Source organism: Benincasa hispida, chromosome 3 (genome assembly GCF_027475165.1).
Source record: "Benincasa hispida cultivar pf3 chromosome 3, pf3_genome.v1.1, whole genome shotgun sequence".
In the NCBI taxonomy this organism is placed as follows: domain Eukaryota; kingdom Viridiplantae; phylum Streptophyta; class Magnoliopsida; order Cucurbitales; family Cucurbitaceae; genus Benincasa; species Benincasa hispida.
Genome location: NC_143480.1, coordinates 73998096 through 74019266, shown reverse-complemented (window position 1 = coordinate 74019266; position 21171 = coordinate 73998096). Strand labels below are relative to the sequence as shown.

The 21171-nt window shown below is 37.8% G+C and overlaps 1 protein-coding gene across 3 annotated transcripts in view; it reads left to right on the top strand.

Moving 5' to 3' along the window:
* LOC120073823 (kinesin-like protein KIN-7K, chloroplastic) overlaps positions 1 to 21171 on the top strand; it is a 50761-nt gene that overhangs the window by 3026 nt on the left and 26564 nt on the right. For all 3 annotated transcript variants that reach the window (XM_090311762.1, XM_039026689.2, XM_090311763.1), the window contains exons 6-11: positions 659 to 711; positions 10125 to 10190; positions 10270 to 10323; positions 10498 to 10557; positions 12061 to 12139; positions 17650 to 17717. In XM_090311762.1, coding sequence (XP_090167888.1) covers positions 659 to 711; positions 10125 to 10190; positions 10270 to 10323; positions 10498 to 10557; positions 12061 to 12139; positions 17650 to 17717 — 380 coding nt within the window. The remainder of the gene's footprint in view (positions 1 to 658; positions 712 to 10124; positions 10191 to 10269; positions 10324 to 10497; positions 10558 to 12060; positions 12140 to 17649; positions 17718 to 21171) is intronic.

The window sequence follows — 21171 nt, the reverse complement described above, 5'->3', positions numbered from 1 at the left end:
CCTCTTGGTGGCAGTCCTAATGGCAACAAGCTCCTAAAAATCCTCCATCGCCATGGTTCCTTGACATTGTTTCACAATTCTTTATGATAGTTAAATTTTCTCCCTTCATAGCATGCCCCTGAAAGTGCGCTGATACTGATATAATAGAGCCTTTATAAGAATTATCAATTACATTACTGAGGATGGAAAAGCACTACAATACTAGAGCCCTTATTCTCTTCACTCACCAAAGACTGGTTCACCACCCCTCAGCCACGTTTTACTAACGATATTTACAAAGAGTGGGCCCATACAACAAGTATAACTCTTACTGGTCCTTTGAGGGAGGGGGGGGTGGGGGGTGTTGGGTGGTATGCCTCCCTAGTAGACCAGATAGGAAAAGGGTTCCCTCGTGTCTGCAACTGTGCAATATAGCTTATATTCATTTTTCTGCGGTACATATTCATGCTTGGGCCCTGAATGCCATTGATGAGAATGTTCCTGATCAGTACACTTGACATCTGCTGGCTTTACTAAGAGCAGTCTGCGCAGTAAAACTGCTGATTAATACTGTTTTTTATCATTGTTAACCTCTGCATTATGCATGTTTATGACCATGATTTGCTGTTTGAAATATATGATATGCTGTTTAGTTTAAATCATGTCCCCACCTTCCCAGGTACAATATTTGCATATGGGGTGACAAGCAGTGGGAAGACTCACACCATGCATGTAAGATGCAAAATTTTATTTCCCTCCGCATTTCTTATGATCAGTATTTTGCCATGAACTTGAACGTTTTATTTAACAGGAGATGAGGGGAAAAAAGAAGACTTGACCTCAGCATGTAGAAAACATACAACTTAATAAATGAATGCTTATAAAATGATAGTCTCAATAACTTATAGACTCACCCATCTTTATCAACAAACAGAGAGAATATCATTTTAGGTGGTCCTAAGTTGGTTGGAACCCAATCTTTTGGCAATGTCTCTGTAATGCCCCAGGCCCAGGATTCGGACCAGGATTTGGAATTTGGATCGATACCTGATGGTCCTGGCATTCCCCTACGTTCTCTGCGACCTGGCTACGTCGTCCTTACATATCTTGAATGCTTCTAGAGGTGAAAGTTGTCTCCACAAACCAACACACGTTCTTTCAGCATGCTTTGTCCTCACTCACATACATCCTAGGAAAATTTCCAGGTCACCCAACATAGGATTGCTCAAAGCTAAACACGCTTAACTTTGGAGTTTTTATGATTGAGCCACTGAAAAGGAAGGTGCACCTTGTTGGTATAGGTAGTAACTTTCAATTCTTTTAAGTCTTTCTTAACTATACATCTACGTCCTTAGGATCCCTCTCATTCGGATGTGATATCGGTTCATTCATGTACCCTTCCTGAACTCGGGTCATTACAGTCTCTGATTGTCATTATTTCTCTGTTTGTTATAAAGAAAATAGGACCAGTAGTGTATTATTATGTCACTGGTGCTAGATTGTAATGTTGTTTCATGGTGTTAAACGTGTCAACTACATTGATTCTAATTCCCCTCCCAGCCATTGCTATAAACTGGTTATGGTTTCTAGTCTAGGATTAATCTTCGGTTATTTCCTTTGTCGGCATTACAGTTGATATATGTTATAATTCTATAGTTCGGGTTTTTCATTCTTGTAAATATTTTGTGATATTTTCCTTTTCTATGCTTTGTACACTTGTATATATTCATATCTTTGGTGAATGAATAGAGCATTATGATTCTTTCTTAAATCTAAGAGTTTTACATGGCATCAGAGCCCTCTAAACAAACTTAGGGTTTTTTGAACCTTAGGGTTTGAGAATTTAGAACCCGTTTGTGATATATTTAGGGTTTTGTGGAGAGGTGAGTTTACACTTTTGCTCACAATCGCCGTCTTTGGTTCGTTCGCTGTCGTTCGCTGTTGCCGTCGCAACCATCAGCCACCGTCGCGGGGAAAAAGAAAACCTATTTTTTCGACACCGCCCAGTCTGTCGAGGAGCCCAGCCATTGATCTACCAAACCTTAAAGTCCGGATCCCATCTGACTAGCGCGTGAGGCTCACGCGCCGATCGTTCCTCTATGCTGTCCGTCCACGCGCCGACGCATGTAGGCGCGTGTGCCATTGTTTTGGTTCGTCTTCTGTGGGTTTCCTCAGTTTTGTTGACTCTTCTTGGTGGTGTGTTTGTTTGGGATATATAGATATACTCACTGCTTGTAAAGATTTCTCTTCGGTAAATTAGGGTTTGATTCTTTGCTGTCCGATGTCTATTTTTTGAGGTAATGGCTGATAAGAAACCAACAGTCATGTCTGAGATTGTTCCTATGGTGTCAAAAGTAATTGAACACAAGTTGAATGGATCCAACTACTCTTCATGGAGATCAAATGTTCGCCACTTTATTAGGAGCATGGAGATGGATGATCACATCACAGAAGAGTCACCGATTGATGCTAATAAGAAGATTTGGTGGCGGGACGATTCAAGAATGCTTCTACAAATCAAGAATTCTATTGACCGTGAAATTGTTGAACTAGTAAATCACTGCGAATCAGTCAAGAAACTATTGGAATATTTGGATTTCCTTTATTCAGGGAAAGAGAATATTAATAGAGTGTTTGATGTTTGTAAGACTCTATATCAACCCGATCAAGGAGAAAAATCTCTTACAAGCTACTTTATGGAGGTTAAAAATACATGCGCGGAATTCAATGCCTTGATGCCAATCAGCACAGATCCAAAAGTTCTAATGGCTCGATGTGAAAAGTTGTTTATCATGAGCTTTTTAGTAGGTCTTGCACCTAAATATGAAATGGCCAAAGATCAAATGTTGTCAAGCTTAAATATCTTATCGTTGGAAGAAGCTTACACTCGAATACTTCGTACTGAAAAGACACAAGCAGTTACGTCATTTGATTCTAGTAGTACTTTGATTGGGCGCACAAATGATTATAGAGGTAATAAGGGGGTTGAATTAAATAGCTCTAAAGGTCATCCCAATAACCAAAGATCAAATCCAGGAAGTTTTGTTTGCTATTATCGTCATACGAAGCGTGAATGTAGAAGATTGCTGAATAAGGGTCAGAGGATGCCATCACCCTTTGCACATGTCGCCTCGACTCCTGATAATCTTGACAAGTCAATTACGATTTCCGCAGAGGAGTTTGCTAAATTTTAGCAGTATCAAGAGTTATTGAGGGCATCATCTTTTACTCCCATTACGGCCATCGCAGAGACAGGTAATATTTCTAAATGCCTTCTTTCCTCCACGTCAAAATGGGTCATTAACTCTGGTGCTACAGACCATATGACAGGTAACCCTAGTTTATTCTCTAACCTTTGTACATCTACCTCTTCACCTAATGTCACTATAACTGATGGAACCTCCACTCCTGTTTTAGGATCAGGAACCGTCCATCTTACTGAATCAATTTCTTTGTCATCAGTTTTAAATTTACCACATTTCTCGTTTAATTTGATTTCGGTCAGTAAACTTACTCATGATCTTCATTGTTGTGTCTCCTTTTTTCCTTGTTATTGCTTATTTCAGGATCTTACGACGAAACAGACCATTGGTAAAGGGCGTGAATTTGGAGGTCTTTACATCTTTGAACCACAAACACCTACGGCCATCACATGCTCAAGCGTGTCGTTTGAAGAGCATTGTCGTTTGGGTCATCCGTCTATCTCTGTGTTGAAGAGTCTTCGTCCACAACTTCAACAGTTTGCTAAATTTCATCGTTTGAGTTTGTATCCTCAAATATAAATGAGCTAGTGCTCCTTTTGAATTAGTCCATTTTGATGTTTGGGGTCCATGTCCTATTGAGTCCAAAGGAGGGTTTAGGTATTTTGTTACATTTGTCGATGACTATTCTCGTGTTACGTGGTTATATTTAATGAAAAGTCGTTCTGAGTTACTTTCTCATTTTCATAACTTCCATGCTGAAATTCAAACTCAGTATATTGAAATTCAAACTCAGTTTAGTGGTGCTCTTAAAATCCTACGGAGTGATAATGCTAAGGAATATTTCTCTCATACACTCAAGTCTTATTTAGATGCCCATGGCATTCTTCATCAATCTTCTTGTATCGATACTCCATCTCAAAATGGGGTTGTAGAACGAAAGAATTGTCATCTCCTTGAGACAACCAGAGCTTTGATGTTTCAGATGCATGTTCCAAAATCCTTTTGGGCTGATGTTGTTTCCACAGCTTGTTTCTTAATAAATCGCATGCCCTCTTCCATTCTTAAGGGTGAGATACCTTTTCGTACTTTATGCCCCAAGCAACATTTGTTTCCCATTCCACCTAAAATATTTGGTTGTACCTGCTTTGTTCGGGATGTTCGGCCTCAGCATACCAAGCTGGATCCAAAGTCCTTAAAATGTATTTTCCTTGGTTATTCCCATGTCCAAAAGGGGTATCGGTGTTATTGTCCTAGTCTAAATAAATATTTCGTCTCTCCTGATATCACTTTTTTTTAACATACCCCATTTTTTTCATCACCATCTTTCTCTTCGAATAAGAGTCAAGGGGAGCATAAGGAATTAGAGGATGATTTCCTTGTCCATACAGTTATTTCTCCTTCCGATCCTCTTCCTGATTCATCTCTACCTGTGGCTACCTCTACTCTTCCACCCATCGTTAAGGTCTATACTCGACGACAACCTCCTTTAGTTCCATGCCCTGTACCAGAGTCTTCTTCGTCATTGGATCCAGAAACGAGTGATGATCTTCCTATTGCTCTTCGTAAAGGTAAGCGTACATGTGCTCTTCCTATTTCCTCTTTTGTTTCATATAGCCATTTGTCGCCTTCCATATGTTCATTCATTACATCCTTAGAGTCTGTATCCATCCCTAAAACTGTTCATAAGGCTTTGTCTCATCCTAATTGGTGTGCCGCAATGGTGGAGGAGATGACTGCCTTAGATGATAATTGTACTTGGGATTTAGTTTCTCTCCCTACAGGAAAGAAGACTATCGGTTGCAAATGGGTGTTTGCAGTTAAAATCAATCCTGATGATTCTGTTGCTCGGTTGAAAGTGCGCCTTGCAGCGAAAGGCTACGCACAAACTTATGGCGTTGACTATGCTAATACTTTTCCTCCTGTAGCAAAAATGGCATTTGTAAGGTTGTTTATTTCATTAGCTTCAATCAATCATTGGCCTTTACATCAGCTTGATATTAAAAATGCATTTCTTCATGGTGATCTTCAAGAAGAGGTGTATATGGAGCAACCACCAGGGTTTGTTGCTCAGGGGGAGAATGCAATGGTGTGTCGTCTTCGTAAATCCTTGTATGGATTAAAGCAGAGCCCAGGAGCTTGGTTTGGAAAATTTAGTCAGGTGATTGAAAGCTTTGGAATGCGGAAGAGCACGTTAGATCATTCGGTCTTTTTTAAGAGATTTGAGGGTAGTGTCATCTTGTTAGTCGTATATATGGATGATATTGTGATTACTGGTGATGATGCTTTAGATATCCATTCTCTAAAGACCTTTCTTCATAGTCAATTCCATACAAAAGATTTGGGCATGTTGAAATACTTCTTAGGAATTGAGATAATAAGAAGTAAGAAAGGAATTCTATTATCGCAGAGAAAATATGTATTTGATTTGTTGACTGAAACAGGAAAGCTAGGGTCTAAGCCATGTAGTACCCCAATGATGCCCAACTTATAGCTCACAAAAGATAGAGAATTGCTAAAAGATCCTGAAAGATATAGGAGGTTAGTGGGAAGACTTAATTACCTTACAGTGACTCGACCCGACATAGCCTATTCAGTAAGTATTGTGAGTCAGTACATGTCATGCCCTACAGTTGATCATTGGGCTGCATTGGAACAAATTCTTTGTTATCTGAAGGCTGCTCCGGGCGTGGTTTATTATATAAGGATTATGGTCATACTAATATTGAATGTTTCTCAGACGTTGACTGAGCAGGATCTAAAGAAGACAGAAGATCAACTTCAGGGTATTGTATTTTTATTGGTGGTAATTTGATTTCTTGGAAGAGTAAGAAGTAAAATGTGGTGTCACGTTCAAGTGCGGAATCAAAATATAGAGTAATGACACAATTTGTGTGTGAATTAATTTGGATATATGAACTTGTTGAGTTTGGATTTGATATCACCACACCGACAAAGTTGTGGTGTGATAATCAAGCAACACTTTATATTGCGTCTAATCCAGTATTTCATGAAAGAACTAAACATATTGAAGTTGATTGCCATTTTATATGTGAGAAAATTCAACAAGAGTTGGTATCTACAGGATATGTGAAGATTGGAGAACAATTAGGAGATATCTTCACGAAAACATTGGATGGAAGACGTATAGATTATCTATATAACAAGTTGGGCATGATTAACATATATGCTCCAACTTGAGGGGGAGTGTTATAATTCTATAGTTAGGGTTTTCCATTCTTGTAAATATTTTGTGATATTTTCCTTTTCTATGCTTTGTACACTTGTATATATTCATATCTTTGGTGAATGAATAAAGTATTATGATTTTTTCTCAAACCTAAGAGTTTTACAATATATAAGATGTTTACTTCTAAAAGAAGGAAGTTTTAATGATAAAAAAAAACCTTTAAAGGAAAACAAAGAAACCTCGGTGAGGAATTAGGTATTGACACTAAGGTAACCAAATAAAATATTTACATAAAAATAAAGTAATTAAAGAGTTTTCAAGAGAGATACTAAAGGAGGCAAAAGGGAAATTTTTTTTAGAATATTACCATTCAAATAGAGGATTAGAATTCAAAGTATGACATTATGGAAGATTAGTCATTTTTAGCTTGATTATTCGGTACAAAGTTGTGTAGCCTTTCATAGTTGGATCATTTGATTACTCCTAATTCTACATATGGCTGATCCATTTTTAATATTTTGAATTATTGAGGAAGTGAATGCCTATGAGGAAGCCTTTAAAAAGGAAGTAAATGATAATTTAAAGACTTTAATAAAAATTTCCGGCTTTTGGGAGGTTTATTCTGGCTTTTCCCTTGCATTATACCCAGAGAGTCGATCATTCTTCTTCCAAGTTTCATGTAGTTTTTTTTTTTTCTTTTCTTTTTAATATGAAAACAACAACTTTCGTTGAGAAAATAATGAAAGAATATACGGGCATCCAAAAACCAAGCCCACAAAAAGAGGGCTCCCCCTACAAGAAGGGACCCCAACTATACAAAATTGAGTCTAAAGGATTGTTACAAAAGCCTTTGAAATAGAAGCCCAATGAGAAACATGAAACCGAACAAGAGATCAAATTTCTCTAGCATCCCTTTCAAACCCTCTGAACACCCTACCCCACAGTACCCAAATAATAGCACAAACACAAACATACCAAAGAAACTGGCCTCTCTCCCTATACGACGGATTGAGGAGGAACTCCTCGATCATATCTCTAACATCTCTGTGTCGGGCACTCAACATGCCGAATGCCTGGAAAAAAAGAATCCCAAACATAGCTCGCAAAATCATAATGCCAAAGAATATGGTCCAAGTCTTCCTCTGCCTTCCAACAAAGAATATAGCAAAAAGGCCAACCATCGGTGACATCTTCCTCACAAGCTTATCCAACGTATTAAGACGACCCTGAAGAACTTGCCAAGTAAATAGCCTCACATTTCTAGGAACTTTAATCCTCTACAACGACAAAAAGACAGACTGACCAAGAGGAGAAGGGTTAACCAAACACTGGAAAAAGGACTTACACGAGAACCCTTCCAAAGGATCAGGGCTCCAAACTCTCACATCTCTCCTCCCACGACAAAAGGGATGGCTCTCAAGAAGAGAAAGGAGAGCCACCATGTCCATCGTTTCTCTATCAGAAAGAGTCCGATGTAACCCGAAGGAAAACGTACAAGAGCTCCCATTCCAAATAAGAAAATTTGTCACAAAATGGTTTTTAAAAGAAGACTGATGATATAACAGGGGGAAATAACCCATAGAGAGGTCTGTCCCCCACTTAGTGATCTTTCCAAAAATACGTCTCTTTCCCTTCCCCCACCACACACCGAACCTAACGAGTAAAGACAGGGAACTCTTTTGAGATATCTATCCAAAGATTCCGGTAGGTGCCTTTAAACCCTTTATCCAACCACTCATAAGTATGAGGACCATGCTTACTAGCAATAATCCTACGCCAAAGATAATTGAGCTCAGCGGAAAGTGCCATAGCCATTTGGCTAAAAGGGCTTTGTTTCGACCCTTGAGATTCCCAATTTCTAATCCCCCAAAGAAACCGGTTTTTCGATAACCTCCCATCTAATAAGGTGCGAGCCTTTTCCTTTACCTTCATCAATCCCTTCCCAAAGGAAATCACACATCAATCTTTCCAAATGCTTGCACACTTTACCTGGGGCTCGAAAGAGAGAATCAAGTAGTTAATTTTGACTTGTAAGAGGAGAAGTGTGTATGATCTCAAGTTCCTTCGTTGTCTGAGAAAAATTGTCTACACAGTTCAACAAGGAGTCATTGTTCTTCAAAGGTTTTCAGTCAGTTGACTTTTTTGATCCTTGGTTTGAAGATTCGGTTTACTAGAGGTGTTGCTTGTCACTCTCCTTTCAAGGATCTCCCTTGTTCCTATGATTCTGATGAGGACTTGGTTGTTAATGTGAGTAATGAAGAATCTGATTTTCATCATTTGGACCTAGTTCCCGAGGAACCGTTTTTAGGAGAACATATAGGGGAAGCTTTTGATTTATTGTTCCATAGGAATGAGAAAAAGCAGCGTGTTCAAGATACAAGGTTGAGTGCTTCTCCTTTGTCTCCCTCTTAGATACCATCCACATTTTCTTCAATTGTAGAAGCTTGTGGTCTTTAATTGTGTAAAGTGGGTTAAATCTGTCCTCAATCTTATGGAATGTTCTTTTGCACTTTGTTTCGGTGGTAGTCCTTTGGGTTGAAATTGAAGCTACACTCTCCAGGCTCTAGGCTTTTAACTCTTTTCTAGAGATGGTCAAAGGTTGTTGCTGCATATGTTGGGTTCTTATTCCTTCGGTATCATGCCCTTTTTGTTTGGTTGTTTGTATAGCATTGCAACCTCTCTTTGTGTGCCTATTCTCAAGCTTAGTTGGCATTCAAGTTTTCTGTTAAAGCTTTGGTTTGAAAAAGTTCAACGGTCTTTATAGGATAAGCCTCTTCATTGGATTGGTCGCTTTGGTTTAGTATGGGTTCAAGTCTCTTCATGATAGATCTGGATCGACTTTTTTTGCCCTTCTGCGTAGTCCTTTTCTCATTTTCTTCTGTATGTACTTGTTTTGGTAATTTTGGAAAGTTTTTCTTTTGGTTTCCTTTTATCTTGAGCACTAGACTCTTTTCATTTATTTATTTTTTAAATAATTGGACTTATTGATGTAATTGTCGTATTTTATTCAAGGTTAATATAAAATCAGACCTTCCTAGATTATTTTTAAACATAAATCAAATTGGTAGTTATTCACATTTTAATACATTAATACATTATTATTGGGGTGTGGGGCATTTGGCTTGAGATAAATAATAGCAGAATCTTTAAAGGGGTGGAGGGATTCGGTGAAGAGCCTTGGAAGGTGACTAGACTTGACTCTTCGTTGTGGGTGTTCGTTAATTGTTTTTATATATTTATTTATTTTTATTATGATTATATTTTGGCAATTATTAGCTTGGCATCGTTCTTTTGGATTGAGATCTGGTTTTTATAAAACTAGTTTAGGGGTCTTTTTTGTTGGTGGGCTTGCTCTTTTTGTACTCTCTTGGATATTCTTTCATTTCTCTCAATGAAACTTGGTTTCTTATAAAACAAAACATTATTATTTCTTACATTTAAATATTTCATACTCATAAGTTCTTAGATTTAAATAGGAAAAGGATGCCTTTGACTTGGAGTTAAGATATTACATATTCTTGGATGAACTTTTGATGGCTTGTTTATGGTCTAAAGACATTTCAGGGGCATGGCATTTGACTTGTCATGTAAGAGGGCACAATTTTATGAATTTATATTCAAAGGAGGCGGGCAGGCTGTTATAAACTTGACCTAGTGTGCTTCTTATTAGACTATGAAAAATGTGTTTTGTATAGGTACATAGTTGGATTAGTGACATTGTCAATGAACTTACATAGGTCATACCCCATTTGTAGGGTGATCAGAGGTCGCCAGGAATAATACCACTGGCTGTGAAGGATGCATTTAGCATCATCCAAGAGGTAAATGCGAGGAAACTATCTATGGTTTAAATACATCATCTTGAAAGTAATACTTTTTTTAATGTCTTTCTACATCCAGACTCCTAATCGGGAGTTTCTTCTTCGGGTGTCATACCTAGAAATATACAACGAGGTACGATCCTTTCCATTTAGGCTTTTAGTTTCTGATGCTTGATTTTATTGTCACTTCATTTGCAAACTTTTATGAGCTTTTAGATTTCCAACGCAACAACCAAAGTAAAATAGTGCAAAATCAGGTTTCTACTTGAGTAGTTTTAATGGCACTAAAATGTTTCTTTCATTCCAGGTCGTTAATGATTTGTTGAATCCTGCTGGACAAAATCTAAGAATCAGAGAGGATGCTCAGGTAATGTACTTGTTTTCTTATTCTTTATTCAATGTCTTATATGTCAACAAATGCCAGTTCAAGAGGTTTGAGTCTCTCCTTGCTAGGAGAATCAGAGAGGATGCTCAGGGGGAGGTTAAAGTAATAGTTAAATGGAATTATGACATACTTCCGCTCTCTGTAGTATATTAAGATGCAAGGAGAAGGCATTACACCAAAACCATTTAGACTTTCAAGAGGTTTGATTTTCTCCTTGGAAGCCCCTAGTTACTTTAAGTCCCCCTTCTCTCTCTACTGTCCTTATAGTGAATATCATAGACTGAGGCCCACTTGCTCATATAATCCCTCAACTCTCGTACAAACTCACACCCCTACCTCTGCTTAGACTCATAGTTATTCCTCCCGACAAAACTGAAGTACTATGGATGCTTTGCACTCTCTGAAATACCCTTGGCCCAAAGGTTTGACTTGTTCTCAAGCTTAGACAGGAAATCTCAATGATGGACACAAGTGAATGAAATACGTCAAAGTTTTATTCAATACCTCAAATGTACAACATGCTGCAATATTTATAGACATGGTAGAAATAAATTGGTAAAACAAGGAATGAACTGGCAGTAAAGGTAGCTGGTTGGTGGTTTAAAACATACCCCACCAAAATACAAGAACTTGACCGAACTTAAAGAACTAAAACTACCACCCAGCTAAGACTTCACAAGAAACAAAGAAGAACAAAGAATAATGGGCAAGAAACGCCAAGAAAAAACCTTGTGCCTAAGAGTCCAAGAAGAGGAAGTAATTTGTACAAGGTTACAAAAATCCCCACAATAAGAATTTGACTTTTCTTCAAAATCCTGATATTTCTTTCTTTCCAAGTAGTGCATTCTTTGAAGAAATGCATCTAAGGGTCTCAATCATATCCTTTGGAGCTGTCAATTTGCTTGTTTGATTTGGGATAGCTTCTTGGGAGTATTTGGGGTTTGTTTTGCTTGTAATAGGGAATGTTCCATTTGGCAGGAGGTTTTTCTCTGCACCCACTGTTTTGTGACAAGGTGTGGTTTCTTTGGCATGTTGGTTCTTGGTAGTTTTATGGGGCATTTAACTTGAAAGAAATAAGAAGAGTTTTAGAGGGGTTGAAAGTTTTTTATTTTTTTTTGGGTTAGGCACAGTATTTAATTAGAGCCTTTTTTTGTATGAATAATTGCTTTTGTATGCACCTTTGTTCTCTTGCATGTTTTCTCTATGAAGGCCTTGGTTCTATTAGGGGAAAAAAAGAGAAAACTAAATGCAAATGTTTTTTGTTTTACCATATGGCTAACCTACTACATTTCTGGATTCATTTAGCTTTTGCATTATCTGAGTCAAGGAGGACTAATTATGGACCTTAATTTCTTGCCAGTTTTCAGTATATTCATATTCTACTTGCTTGCAGCCATGATATTTATTCCAGCTATAAAGAGATTTTGTCAAGCATTATAAGAGTGTTGAAACTATGTGCATTTACTTTTACATTGATGATTTTAGGGCACCTTTGTGGAAGGAATTAAGGAAGAAGTTGTACTATCTCCAGCTCATGCACTTTCACTTATTGCAGCGGGGGAAGGTAAGAATACTCGAGAGAGTCTTTGGTTTTATGGAAAAGAAAAAGGATCTGAATATTTCTATGATGATTTATTTCTCTTGCAACATTCATTTTAAATGCTGATTGTTATTTGAAAGTGAGTCAAGATTATTTTTTCTTTATTAGATTTTCAGATGCTCATTATGGTTAATTTAAGGGCAGGGATGATAAAATCCCTTACAGGTAACTGGTGAGTGGGTTGGGAAATCTTCATTTGAAACGAGGATGAGTTTGAGAGTGGAGAAGAATTTAGTCCAATTTAACTTGAGGCATAAGGATGGATAATTTGTTTTCCGTTTCTGGGACCCAACTCTGGCCTTGAATTCAAACCTCTAGTCATAATTCTATTTATTTATTAACTATTTCTATGTTAGTCGATAAAGTTTGGTTTTTGGAGAAATTAAATTCTTATTTTCAAAGGACCCAATAATGGGCATATATAATACAACAATTTACAAATAAGGAAACTAACTAGGAAAGGAAAATAATGACCTATAATTAAAAATAACTGACTAATATCTAATGTAAACAAAATAATAATCTATTTAAATAATACAAATGTACATAAACTACATATATATATATATATATATATATATATATATATATATATATATATATATATATATATACCTAATTAGTTGAACCAATAAATGGTAAAACTTTTCTCTACTCGTAACACTTTATGCATTTACATGTAAAGTCTTTCACTCTTTTGTATATTTGATCAATTTTTATTTACTAGGTAGTTAATTTATAAACTGAAAGTTGAGCCTGGGACCGCACCTCCATTGCCATCCCCAGTCAGGAGTTGCTAGAAAAGTAGGTATAGGCAAAATATGAAAATTAAATATATATAAAATTGAGAGGCTTACATCATGTCATAATCACATGGTTTATGGATGATTATTGTTGTGCAAAGAAACCAAATTCAATAATCAAGAAAAGTTATTATCCAAAAAAGAAAATGAGCAATCCTCCAATCTACCAAAACGTTTGAAAACTTCACGAGGATATAATAGAGGAGGCATTTTAAATACAAAAGAACTATTTGAAAGAGTTCACCAATTTGAAGCTGAGAATCTAGTTAATCCCCAGAAATCTGTAGAAAAAAAAGTTTCTTCTGGACTGATTTCAAAGTTTCTTCTGTTTCTCACCTCTCATAGCTCCCACAGAATTGGTTATTAGCATTATCTCATGCCTTCTTAGCATTCTGTCTTTGAAATTCTACGCACAAAGAAGTTGAAGAATGACCTGTTTGACTGTATTTTGGAAGCACAACAGTACATCAAAAGTTGCTAATAATATGTGCCGACAAGATGAACTAGATGGGCAAGAGAACAGAGGATTAGCTTTGATCCTCTGAACTTCATGTGCACAGCAGAACGCAAAAGTTCAGAGACAAAGCTGAGCCAGGAAACTTTTTCTGAATCCTGTACAATATTTAACATGTCTAAGATCAATGTTTCAGCTGATTGGCTGGTCTTAGAAATCCTTGGGTCAACATTTCATCTGGCTGTTCAAATCGCCTAATGTTTCAGCTGATTGGCTGTTATTTTTGGAGAATAATAATTCTCTTATTATTCAAAAAGGACCCAATAACGAACAAATATAGTATAAGTATTTTTTTTTTTTTGAAAAAGGAAACGAGCCTCTTCATTGAGATAATAAAATGAGACAAAACAGAGTAAATAATAATACAATGAAGAGACAAATCTAAAGCCAAATGATCAGTGAGTGTACTTGGACATCTCAACTAGGTTGTCACCTCCTTAACACTCTCATCATATCCAGTAAAGTAAAAAACTAACCAAGACCGAGGTTCCAAGAACAACTAGGAACCAATACAAAGCCAGTACAAAGCCAAGAACAAAACATTACAAGAGCTTGAAACTAATACAAGACAACTACAACTGAGAACAACCAGCAACAAAAAGATTAAACAAAACTAAATAAACAAGACTACAATGGAAGGAAAATGAAGGCCTTCCAATTGAGACCGATGTCTTGGATGGAGATATCTTCAAAGGCTTTGGAAAGGGAACACCACGAGGAAGCATTGAGCCAAGCTATCTTGAAACGGATCATCCAAGGGGAAGCTTTATCATGAAAAACACGTTGATTTCTTTCAAACTATAGTTCTGCTAGCAAGGCTTTCACTGCATTGGACCAAATCAATCTTGGTTTTCCTTTAAATTTAGGACTGATCAGCAGCTGCAAAACATTGTCCTTGAACTCATTACCAAAACTGCAACTGGGGTTGAAACATTCAAACAGGTGGTGCTAAAAATTTCAGCATAACCGCTATTGAAGACCAAATGCTGTAGGTCTTCTGAATCTGCCAAGTATAGAGGACAAACTTGTGGAGATGGGCTGTGAGAGGGAAGTTTAATTTTCATTACAGCAGCACAATTGAGAAGCCCATTAAGCATTATCCAAATTATGATATTAATTCCTCTGGGGGCTTTTAGTTTTCCACAATGAAGTTTCCAAACGTTTCCCAATGGGGGAAGCCGTGGAAAGATGTGTTATAAGGGATTTTACCGAGAAATTTCCATTAGCTTCAAGTTCACAACTTCGTTTATCCAGATTTGGTGTGATTGTTTTTGCTGCAACAAGGCCAATGAGGATTTGAAAATCAGCACACTCTTCCTCCTTTAATAGCCTTCTAAAATTAATGGACCAAGAGTCGAGTGAGGAGTCCCATAATTCGTAGACAGCACCATTTGGATTCGAGGAGATTCTATATAGTCTTGGAAAGGAGTCTTTTAGAGGTATTTTGTCCACCCAAGAGTCAAGCCAGAAAGCAATTCTTCTTCCGTTACCAATTTTGAAGGCAGTCAATGTTTCAATTTTTAACCAAGTCCTTGATATGCTGATCCAAGGACTACGAAGGCTGCAAGTGACTTTTCCACTAGTGTGCCACCCAAACAAGCTTCTGCCATGGATACTTTTTACTACTGGGCTCCATAAAGAATTTTCGTCATTGATAAATCTCCACCCCCACTTAGCTAGGAGGGCTAAATTCTTTGTTTTCAGGCCTCCAATATCGAGATCACCATCTGCTTGGGTTCGAGTGATAGAATCCCATTTGACTATGTGATTTAGTTTGCCCCCTTTATGTCCTTCCTAAAAGAAATTCCTCATTAAACGTTCAACAATTAGGACCACCTTTCTCAAATGATTTGGGAGATCTGTTTGGTCTTTGTAATTTGAACTGATGTATCGTTGGTGACTTTAACTTGGGCCGATGATGAAAGGGCTCCTGTGGGGAGAGCCAATAGATCAATGCGAAATTTTAATCGGTTTACAGAGGTGGGAGGTTGATGGATCCTCCGTTGCTGAACCGGAGGTTTACGTGAGCCAATAGCAGAGCTAGAAGCAAAATTGATTGGTTTCTGCTCTCTCCGGATTGGATTGAGTTATTTGGGGAGATTCGTCAGGTGGTTGGCCCAAGGATTACTTCTGATCATTGGCCTATCATCCCGTCCTCGGGTTTTCAGAGGTGGGGGCCTAGTTTTTTCCAGTTTGAAAATATGTGGCTTCAACATCCGTCCTTTAGAACCCACATATCCTCCTGTTCAAGGGAAGTGGGAAGGGTTCATATTTGGAAGTAAGTTGAAAGCTTTAGAAGGGAAGCTAAAGGTGTGGAACGGAGAAGTATTTGAAGACATTTGGGTGAAGAAAAGTGAGCTTGTGGCTCGAATAAAAGAGATAGACGAGGGGGAGATGGATGGTCCTCTTGGGGAAGCCTTAAAGGTGGAAAGAGATTCCTACAAATGTCAATTTGCCGAGGTAATTAGAAAAGAGGCCTGCTCTTGGAGGCAAAAGATGAAAGTTGCTTGGACTAAAGATGGCGATTGTAACACTGCTTTTTTCCATAGGATTGTTAGTGGCAAGCATAGTAGGAATATGATCGGTCCCTTAGTTAAGGATTCTAGGGAGACAATTAGGAAGGACATCGATGTTGAGGAGGAGGTGGTTTCTCTCTTTGCGAGTATCTATGGGCCAGAGGTTACTCCTAAACCGTTTATTTGAGGGATCGGCTGGAATCCAATCTCTCCTAGGGAAAGGGAGGGGTTGACGATCCTCTTTTCTATGGAAGAAATCAAGCAGGCTGTTTTTGCTAGCGATAGGTCTAAATCCCCAGGTCCTGGTGGCTTTTCTTTAGCTTTTCATCAAGATAATTGGGATGTGGTCAAAGCGGATTTGTTCAAGGTCTTTCAGGAATTCTTTGAAAGGGGTATTTTGGATAGATCGATGACTGAAACGTACGTTTGTCTCATTCCTAAAAAGGATAACATGACTAGGTGAAGGATTTAGACCAAGTATGTATAAAATTACTGAAAAAGTGTTGGCTAACCGCCTGAGAAGGGTGCTCCCGTTGACAAACTCGGAAACAGAAGGTGCTTTTATAGCCGGGAGATAGATTTTGGATTGTTGTATTTGAATAGGTTATGGAAATATCCTCTCAAAATTGGTTTCATTGACCCAAATGGGCGGATAATTTTTGTCCTCCATCAATCATACGAGACTGTTTCATTTAAAAAGAAAAACCACATATGTGTGTGTGTTCTATATATATATATGATATGTCTAGTTTAGTTTATGATAAATAAATCAACTTTCCCACCCGCCTTTGATACATGCCCTTGTCAACTGTACTAATCTCTTCACTTTGGTCTTGGCCTAGATTTGGATCCATAGGTGTTTCTGCAAGTCTACACTCAAGATTTCCAGTCTCCTTTAACAAGTCTAGAATATATTTTTGTTGAGAAATGACAATGATATCTTTAGATCTCGCCACCTCCATGACAATTTCTATGGCAGATATTGATGGCGGCATTGATGAATGATGGTGAGGATAAGCAGCGATGACTTAGACTGCTGATGATGTCTGATGGCTAGGATTATGGTTAGGGTTTAGTTTTTCTATTTTCATACCATGTTATTTCTGGAAAAATAATAATTTTCTCATATTTTTCAAAAAAGGACCTAATAATGGGGTAAATATAATAGAAGAGAAATTCTAACAAAGAGAACTAGTTATAAAAGGAAAGAACATCTAAAAATAATTAAAAGATGTAAATGACTAATTCAAATATAACTATACAAATCTACCGGAGGCATTTAAATTCTTACTTCCACAAACTACTTGATCACGTTTCTTGAAAGTTATTTTGTAAGGTTACCGACCGTCCCTGCTCTTCTGTTTTCTTGGCTATTATGGATGACTATCGAATAGATCTGCCTTGTATAGTTCGCTGATGATTACATTAAGTTGTCTTTATATTTTACTTTCAGGCATTTTCTTATTAATATATGTTTATTTTATGAAGTTTAATCCTTTAACCTCTTTAATCTATTGTCTCACAAGCATGACTGTTAATTTTTTCGGAAGTTGTATATTGTAATTGCATCTGTTTGTTATTTTGATGATATTACATTATGACAGTTTCACTTTCTGATAAAATTTTAATTCTTGCGAACAGAACACAGACATGTTGGGTCTACAAATTTCAATTTGTTAAGCAGCAGAAGCCATACAATATTTACATTGGTAAATCTATATCTTAACGAAAGCATAACGCTACTTTGATTGATTTTAGTCTCTTTTCTGGTTGGGTAATCAAGTGTAATTCTTCACCAACTTCTACTTGATGAATTTAGACTTGATTTCACCATACCCTCTCTTATTATTGCTTGCAGAATTACATCTGCAGTCGGTGATATATTATCATGGTGAATATCATTCCTGTATTGAGTGACCCTTTTTCTTTTTCTTTTTTCTTTTTCCTCCATTGGTGAAGACCTTTTAATAACCGGTAGCTATGATCTCTTGGTAAAGAGTTTTCAATTGGGCGTTGGACCTCTTCCTTGAGATGCTTCTCTTGGTATTAAAGAATGCCTGGTCTTCTTTCTTATTTATACATTCTAATGGTGTTATACACATCATTTTTATTTCGGTGCTTGTTTTATCCAAGAATTGTAATACTTTCATGTTATTGAACATACTTGGGCATATTCAAGAAACTCAAGTTTAAAATGGCCATCTGCACAGCAATTTTTTTGGCCTTCAATTCAATCCTTCGACATTTTAAACTCCTAGCTTTGTTTTTATAATTGACATTTCTGCTGTTAAATTCTCAAGAAATGTCGGACCACCTACATGTCAAAATTTTTGTTCCATTCCATTTTTTCATTGTCCAATTTTTGGTTCGTGCCTTATTCACTTTAAGTATTTGTTGGAAATAAGGGGCTTTGTTGATAGTTTATAGCCCCAGGATATTTTAGTATTTTACTTTACCCTAGGTTTATTTCCTTTTCTATTTTAGGTCTTGCTAGAGCTTATAAATATGACTTCTATTGTAAATTTCATTGTGTGTTAAAATAATAAAAAAAAGACTCTATCGTGGTTTTTTCTCCTTGTTCTAGGGTTTTCCACATAACCTAGTGTTCTCTATTTTCTATCATTTAACATGGTATCAGAGCGTGGTAATGAAACCCTAACCACCATCGGCAAAAACCAACCATTGCAAGATAATCTTAGTTCTGCACCAGCCTCGCTACTGTTGATTTTGACCATCAACGCTACTGCCGTCGGAGACGTCGCCGAAGCTAATTCTGTCGCCGCCGATACCGTCATTGTTACTGCTATCCAAGCCGCAATTAATCGGTCCCTTCAGTCCTTGCATATCTGTCCAACTCTAGTGCCGCTGCAACCCTTTGATGGAAACCCTAGTGCCGCCGCTCTTTTTCACAATGCTGCCGGTGTTCCTCCCTTGTTACCGAGAGCTGCCGCTGCCTATCCCTCTAACTTCACTGCCAGTAGTTGAAACCTACACCTTGAAGTCGAGATTGGTGAGTCGTTCGCTTACCACAGAGGTAAATCCCTTGCCGCGGCAACATCGGGAATCCCTAGCTTCTTTCCCTTTCAGCCGCAAGAAACCTATCTGCAGTTGTCGAGCCTTTCTCATCATGAGCTGCCTAGTTATGAACATCAAGGTTCGATTGGTTTATCTCCGATAATGGTTCAACAACAGTTGGCTAATCTTCAAGCAAGTTTTCAACAACAAATCGTTGCTCTTGGGGCAGCCCTAGGTGCTTCCACAAACTTAAATTCTAGTATAGTGAATTCTGATATTCCTTCCGGTCTACTGATGTTTCTAGAGAATCTGGTAACCTCTTTCCTTGCTTTAACTACTGCAAACTATTTGTCTGGATCTATGGGAAATTCCATAGGGTTAATTGCAGGAGAAAAGTTGAATGGTCAAAATTATTTCTCCTGGACTCAGTTCATTAAAATGACTCTTGAGGAGTGTCACAAGTTTGGGTATCTAACTGGTGAGATACCAAGACCAAGGCCAGGGGATCCTCAGGAGCGCATTTGGAAAGGAGTCTTCTCCCTGCTTCGATCACTGCTGATTAATAGTATGGAACCTCAGATAGGGAAACCGTTGTTGTATGCTGCGATTGCTCGAGATATCTGGGATGTATTTCAGAACTTATATTCTAAGAGGCAGAATGCGTCTCGCTTTACACTATGCGTAAACAGGCTCACGAGTGCAAACATGGGACAATGGATGTCACTTCATACTTTAACAAATTGTCCTTAATCTGGCAGAAGATGGACCTGTGTTGTGAAATTATCTGGGATTGCCCTTGTGGAGGTGTTCAGTATTCCAAGATTTAGGAAGTTGATCGTGTCTATGATTTCCTAGCTGGTTTGAACTCCAAGTTCGATGCAGTGCGAGGCCATATACTTGGACAGAGGCCTATACCTTCTTTTTTGGAAGTGTGTTTTGAAGTTCTTCTAGAGGAAGATAGAGCCAGTACTATGAACATCACGACTGTATCTGCTATTGATTCTGCTGCTTTCAGTACGAAATTATCTGGTTCTGATAGTGATAAGCAAAATGGGAAACAGACCCCAGTGTGTGAACATTGCAAGAAACCTTGGCATATGAAAGATCGGTGTTGGAAGTTACATGGTAGACCATCGAATGGCAGAAGACGTCCTCCAAATGACAGGTCCAATCCTGGTGGGCTCTTATGAGCGAATCTGTGAGTGCCTCCCTAGTCACAACCTCAGGTGAATTGCCAAAGTGACCCTGGCGTCTCTTCCCTTGGGGCTGTTGCTCAGTTAGGTACCTCTCAATCCTTAAGTCTCCTCAACACAAATGGAAAGAAACCATGAATACTTAATTTAAGGGCTACAGATCATTTGACTGGATCTTCTGATAATTTTCTATCATATCTTCCCAGTGTTGGTAATGAAAAGATTCAGATTGTAGATGGGACCTTTGCTCCTATTGCGGGCAAGGGTCATATTTCTCGTTTTGATGGTTTAACTTTACAGAATGTGCTGCATGTACCCAAATATCTTACAATTTACTATCTATTAGCAAGATAACTAGAGATATGATCTGTCAAGTTGCTTTCTCACTAGATAATGTTTTCTTTCAGGACTTGAGTTCGGGGAAGACGATTGGTACTGCCTGGCACAATAGGGGACTCTTGATGATGATGCTTTCTTTAGGAACTGTTATAGGACTAGTTGTTATCTTCTTATTTTTCAACTTCAGAAAAATATTGTATGTTGTGGCATTTTCGCCTTGATCATCCAAATTTCAAATATATGAAATATTTATTTCCTCATTTATTCAATAAAATTGATATCTTTTCTCTATCTTGTGATGTGTGCATTCATGCAAAACAGTAGAGTCACCTTTCCGTCTCAACCTTACAAACCTTCTCAGCCCTTCACCCTTATTCATAGTGATGTTTGGGGTCCCTCAAGTATTACCACCTCCTCGGGAAAACGGTGGTTTGTGACCTTTATTGATGATCATACCCGTCTTACATGAGTTTTTCTCCTCACTGATAAATCTGAGGTTTCATCGGTATTTCAACAATTTTACACTATTGTTGAGACTCAGTTCAACACCAAAATTGCTATTCTTTGTAGTGATAATGGTTGTGAGTTCCTTAATAATACTCTTCGTGATTTTCTA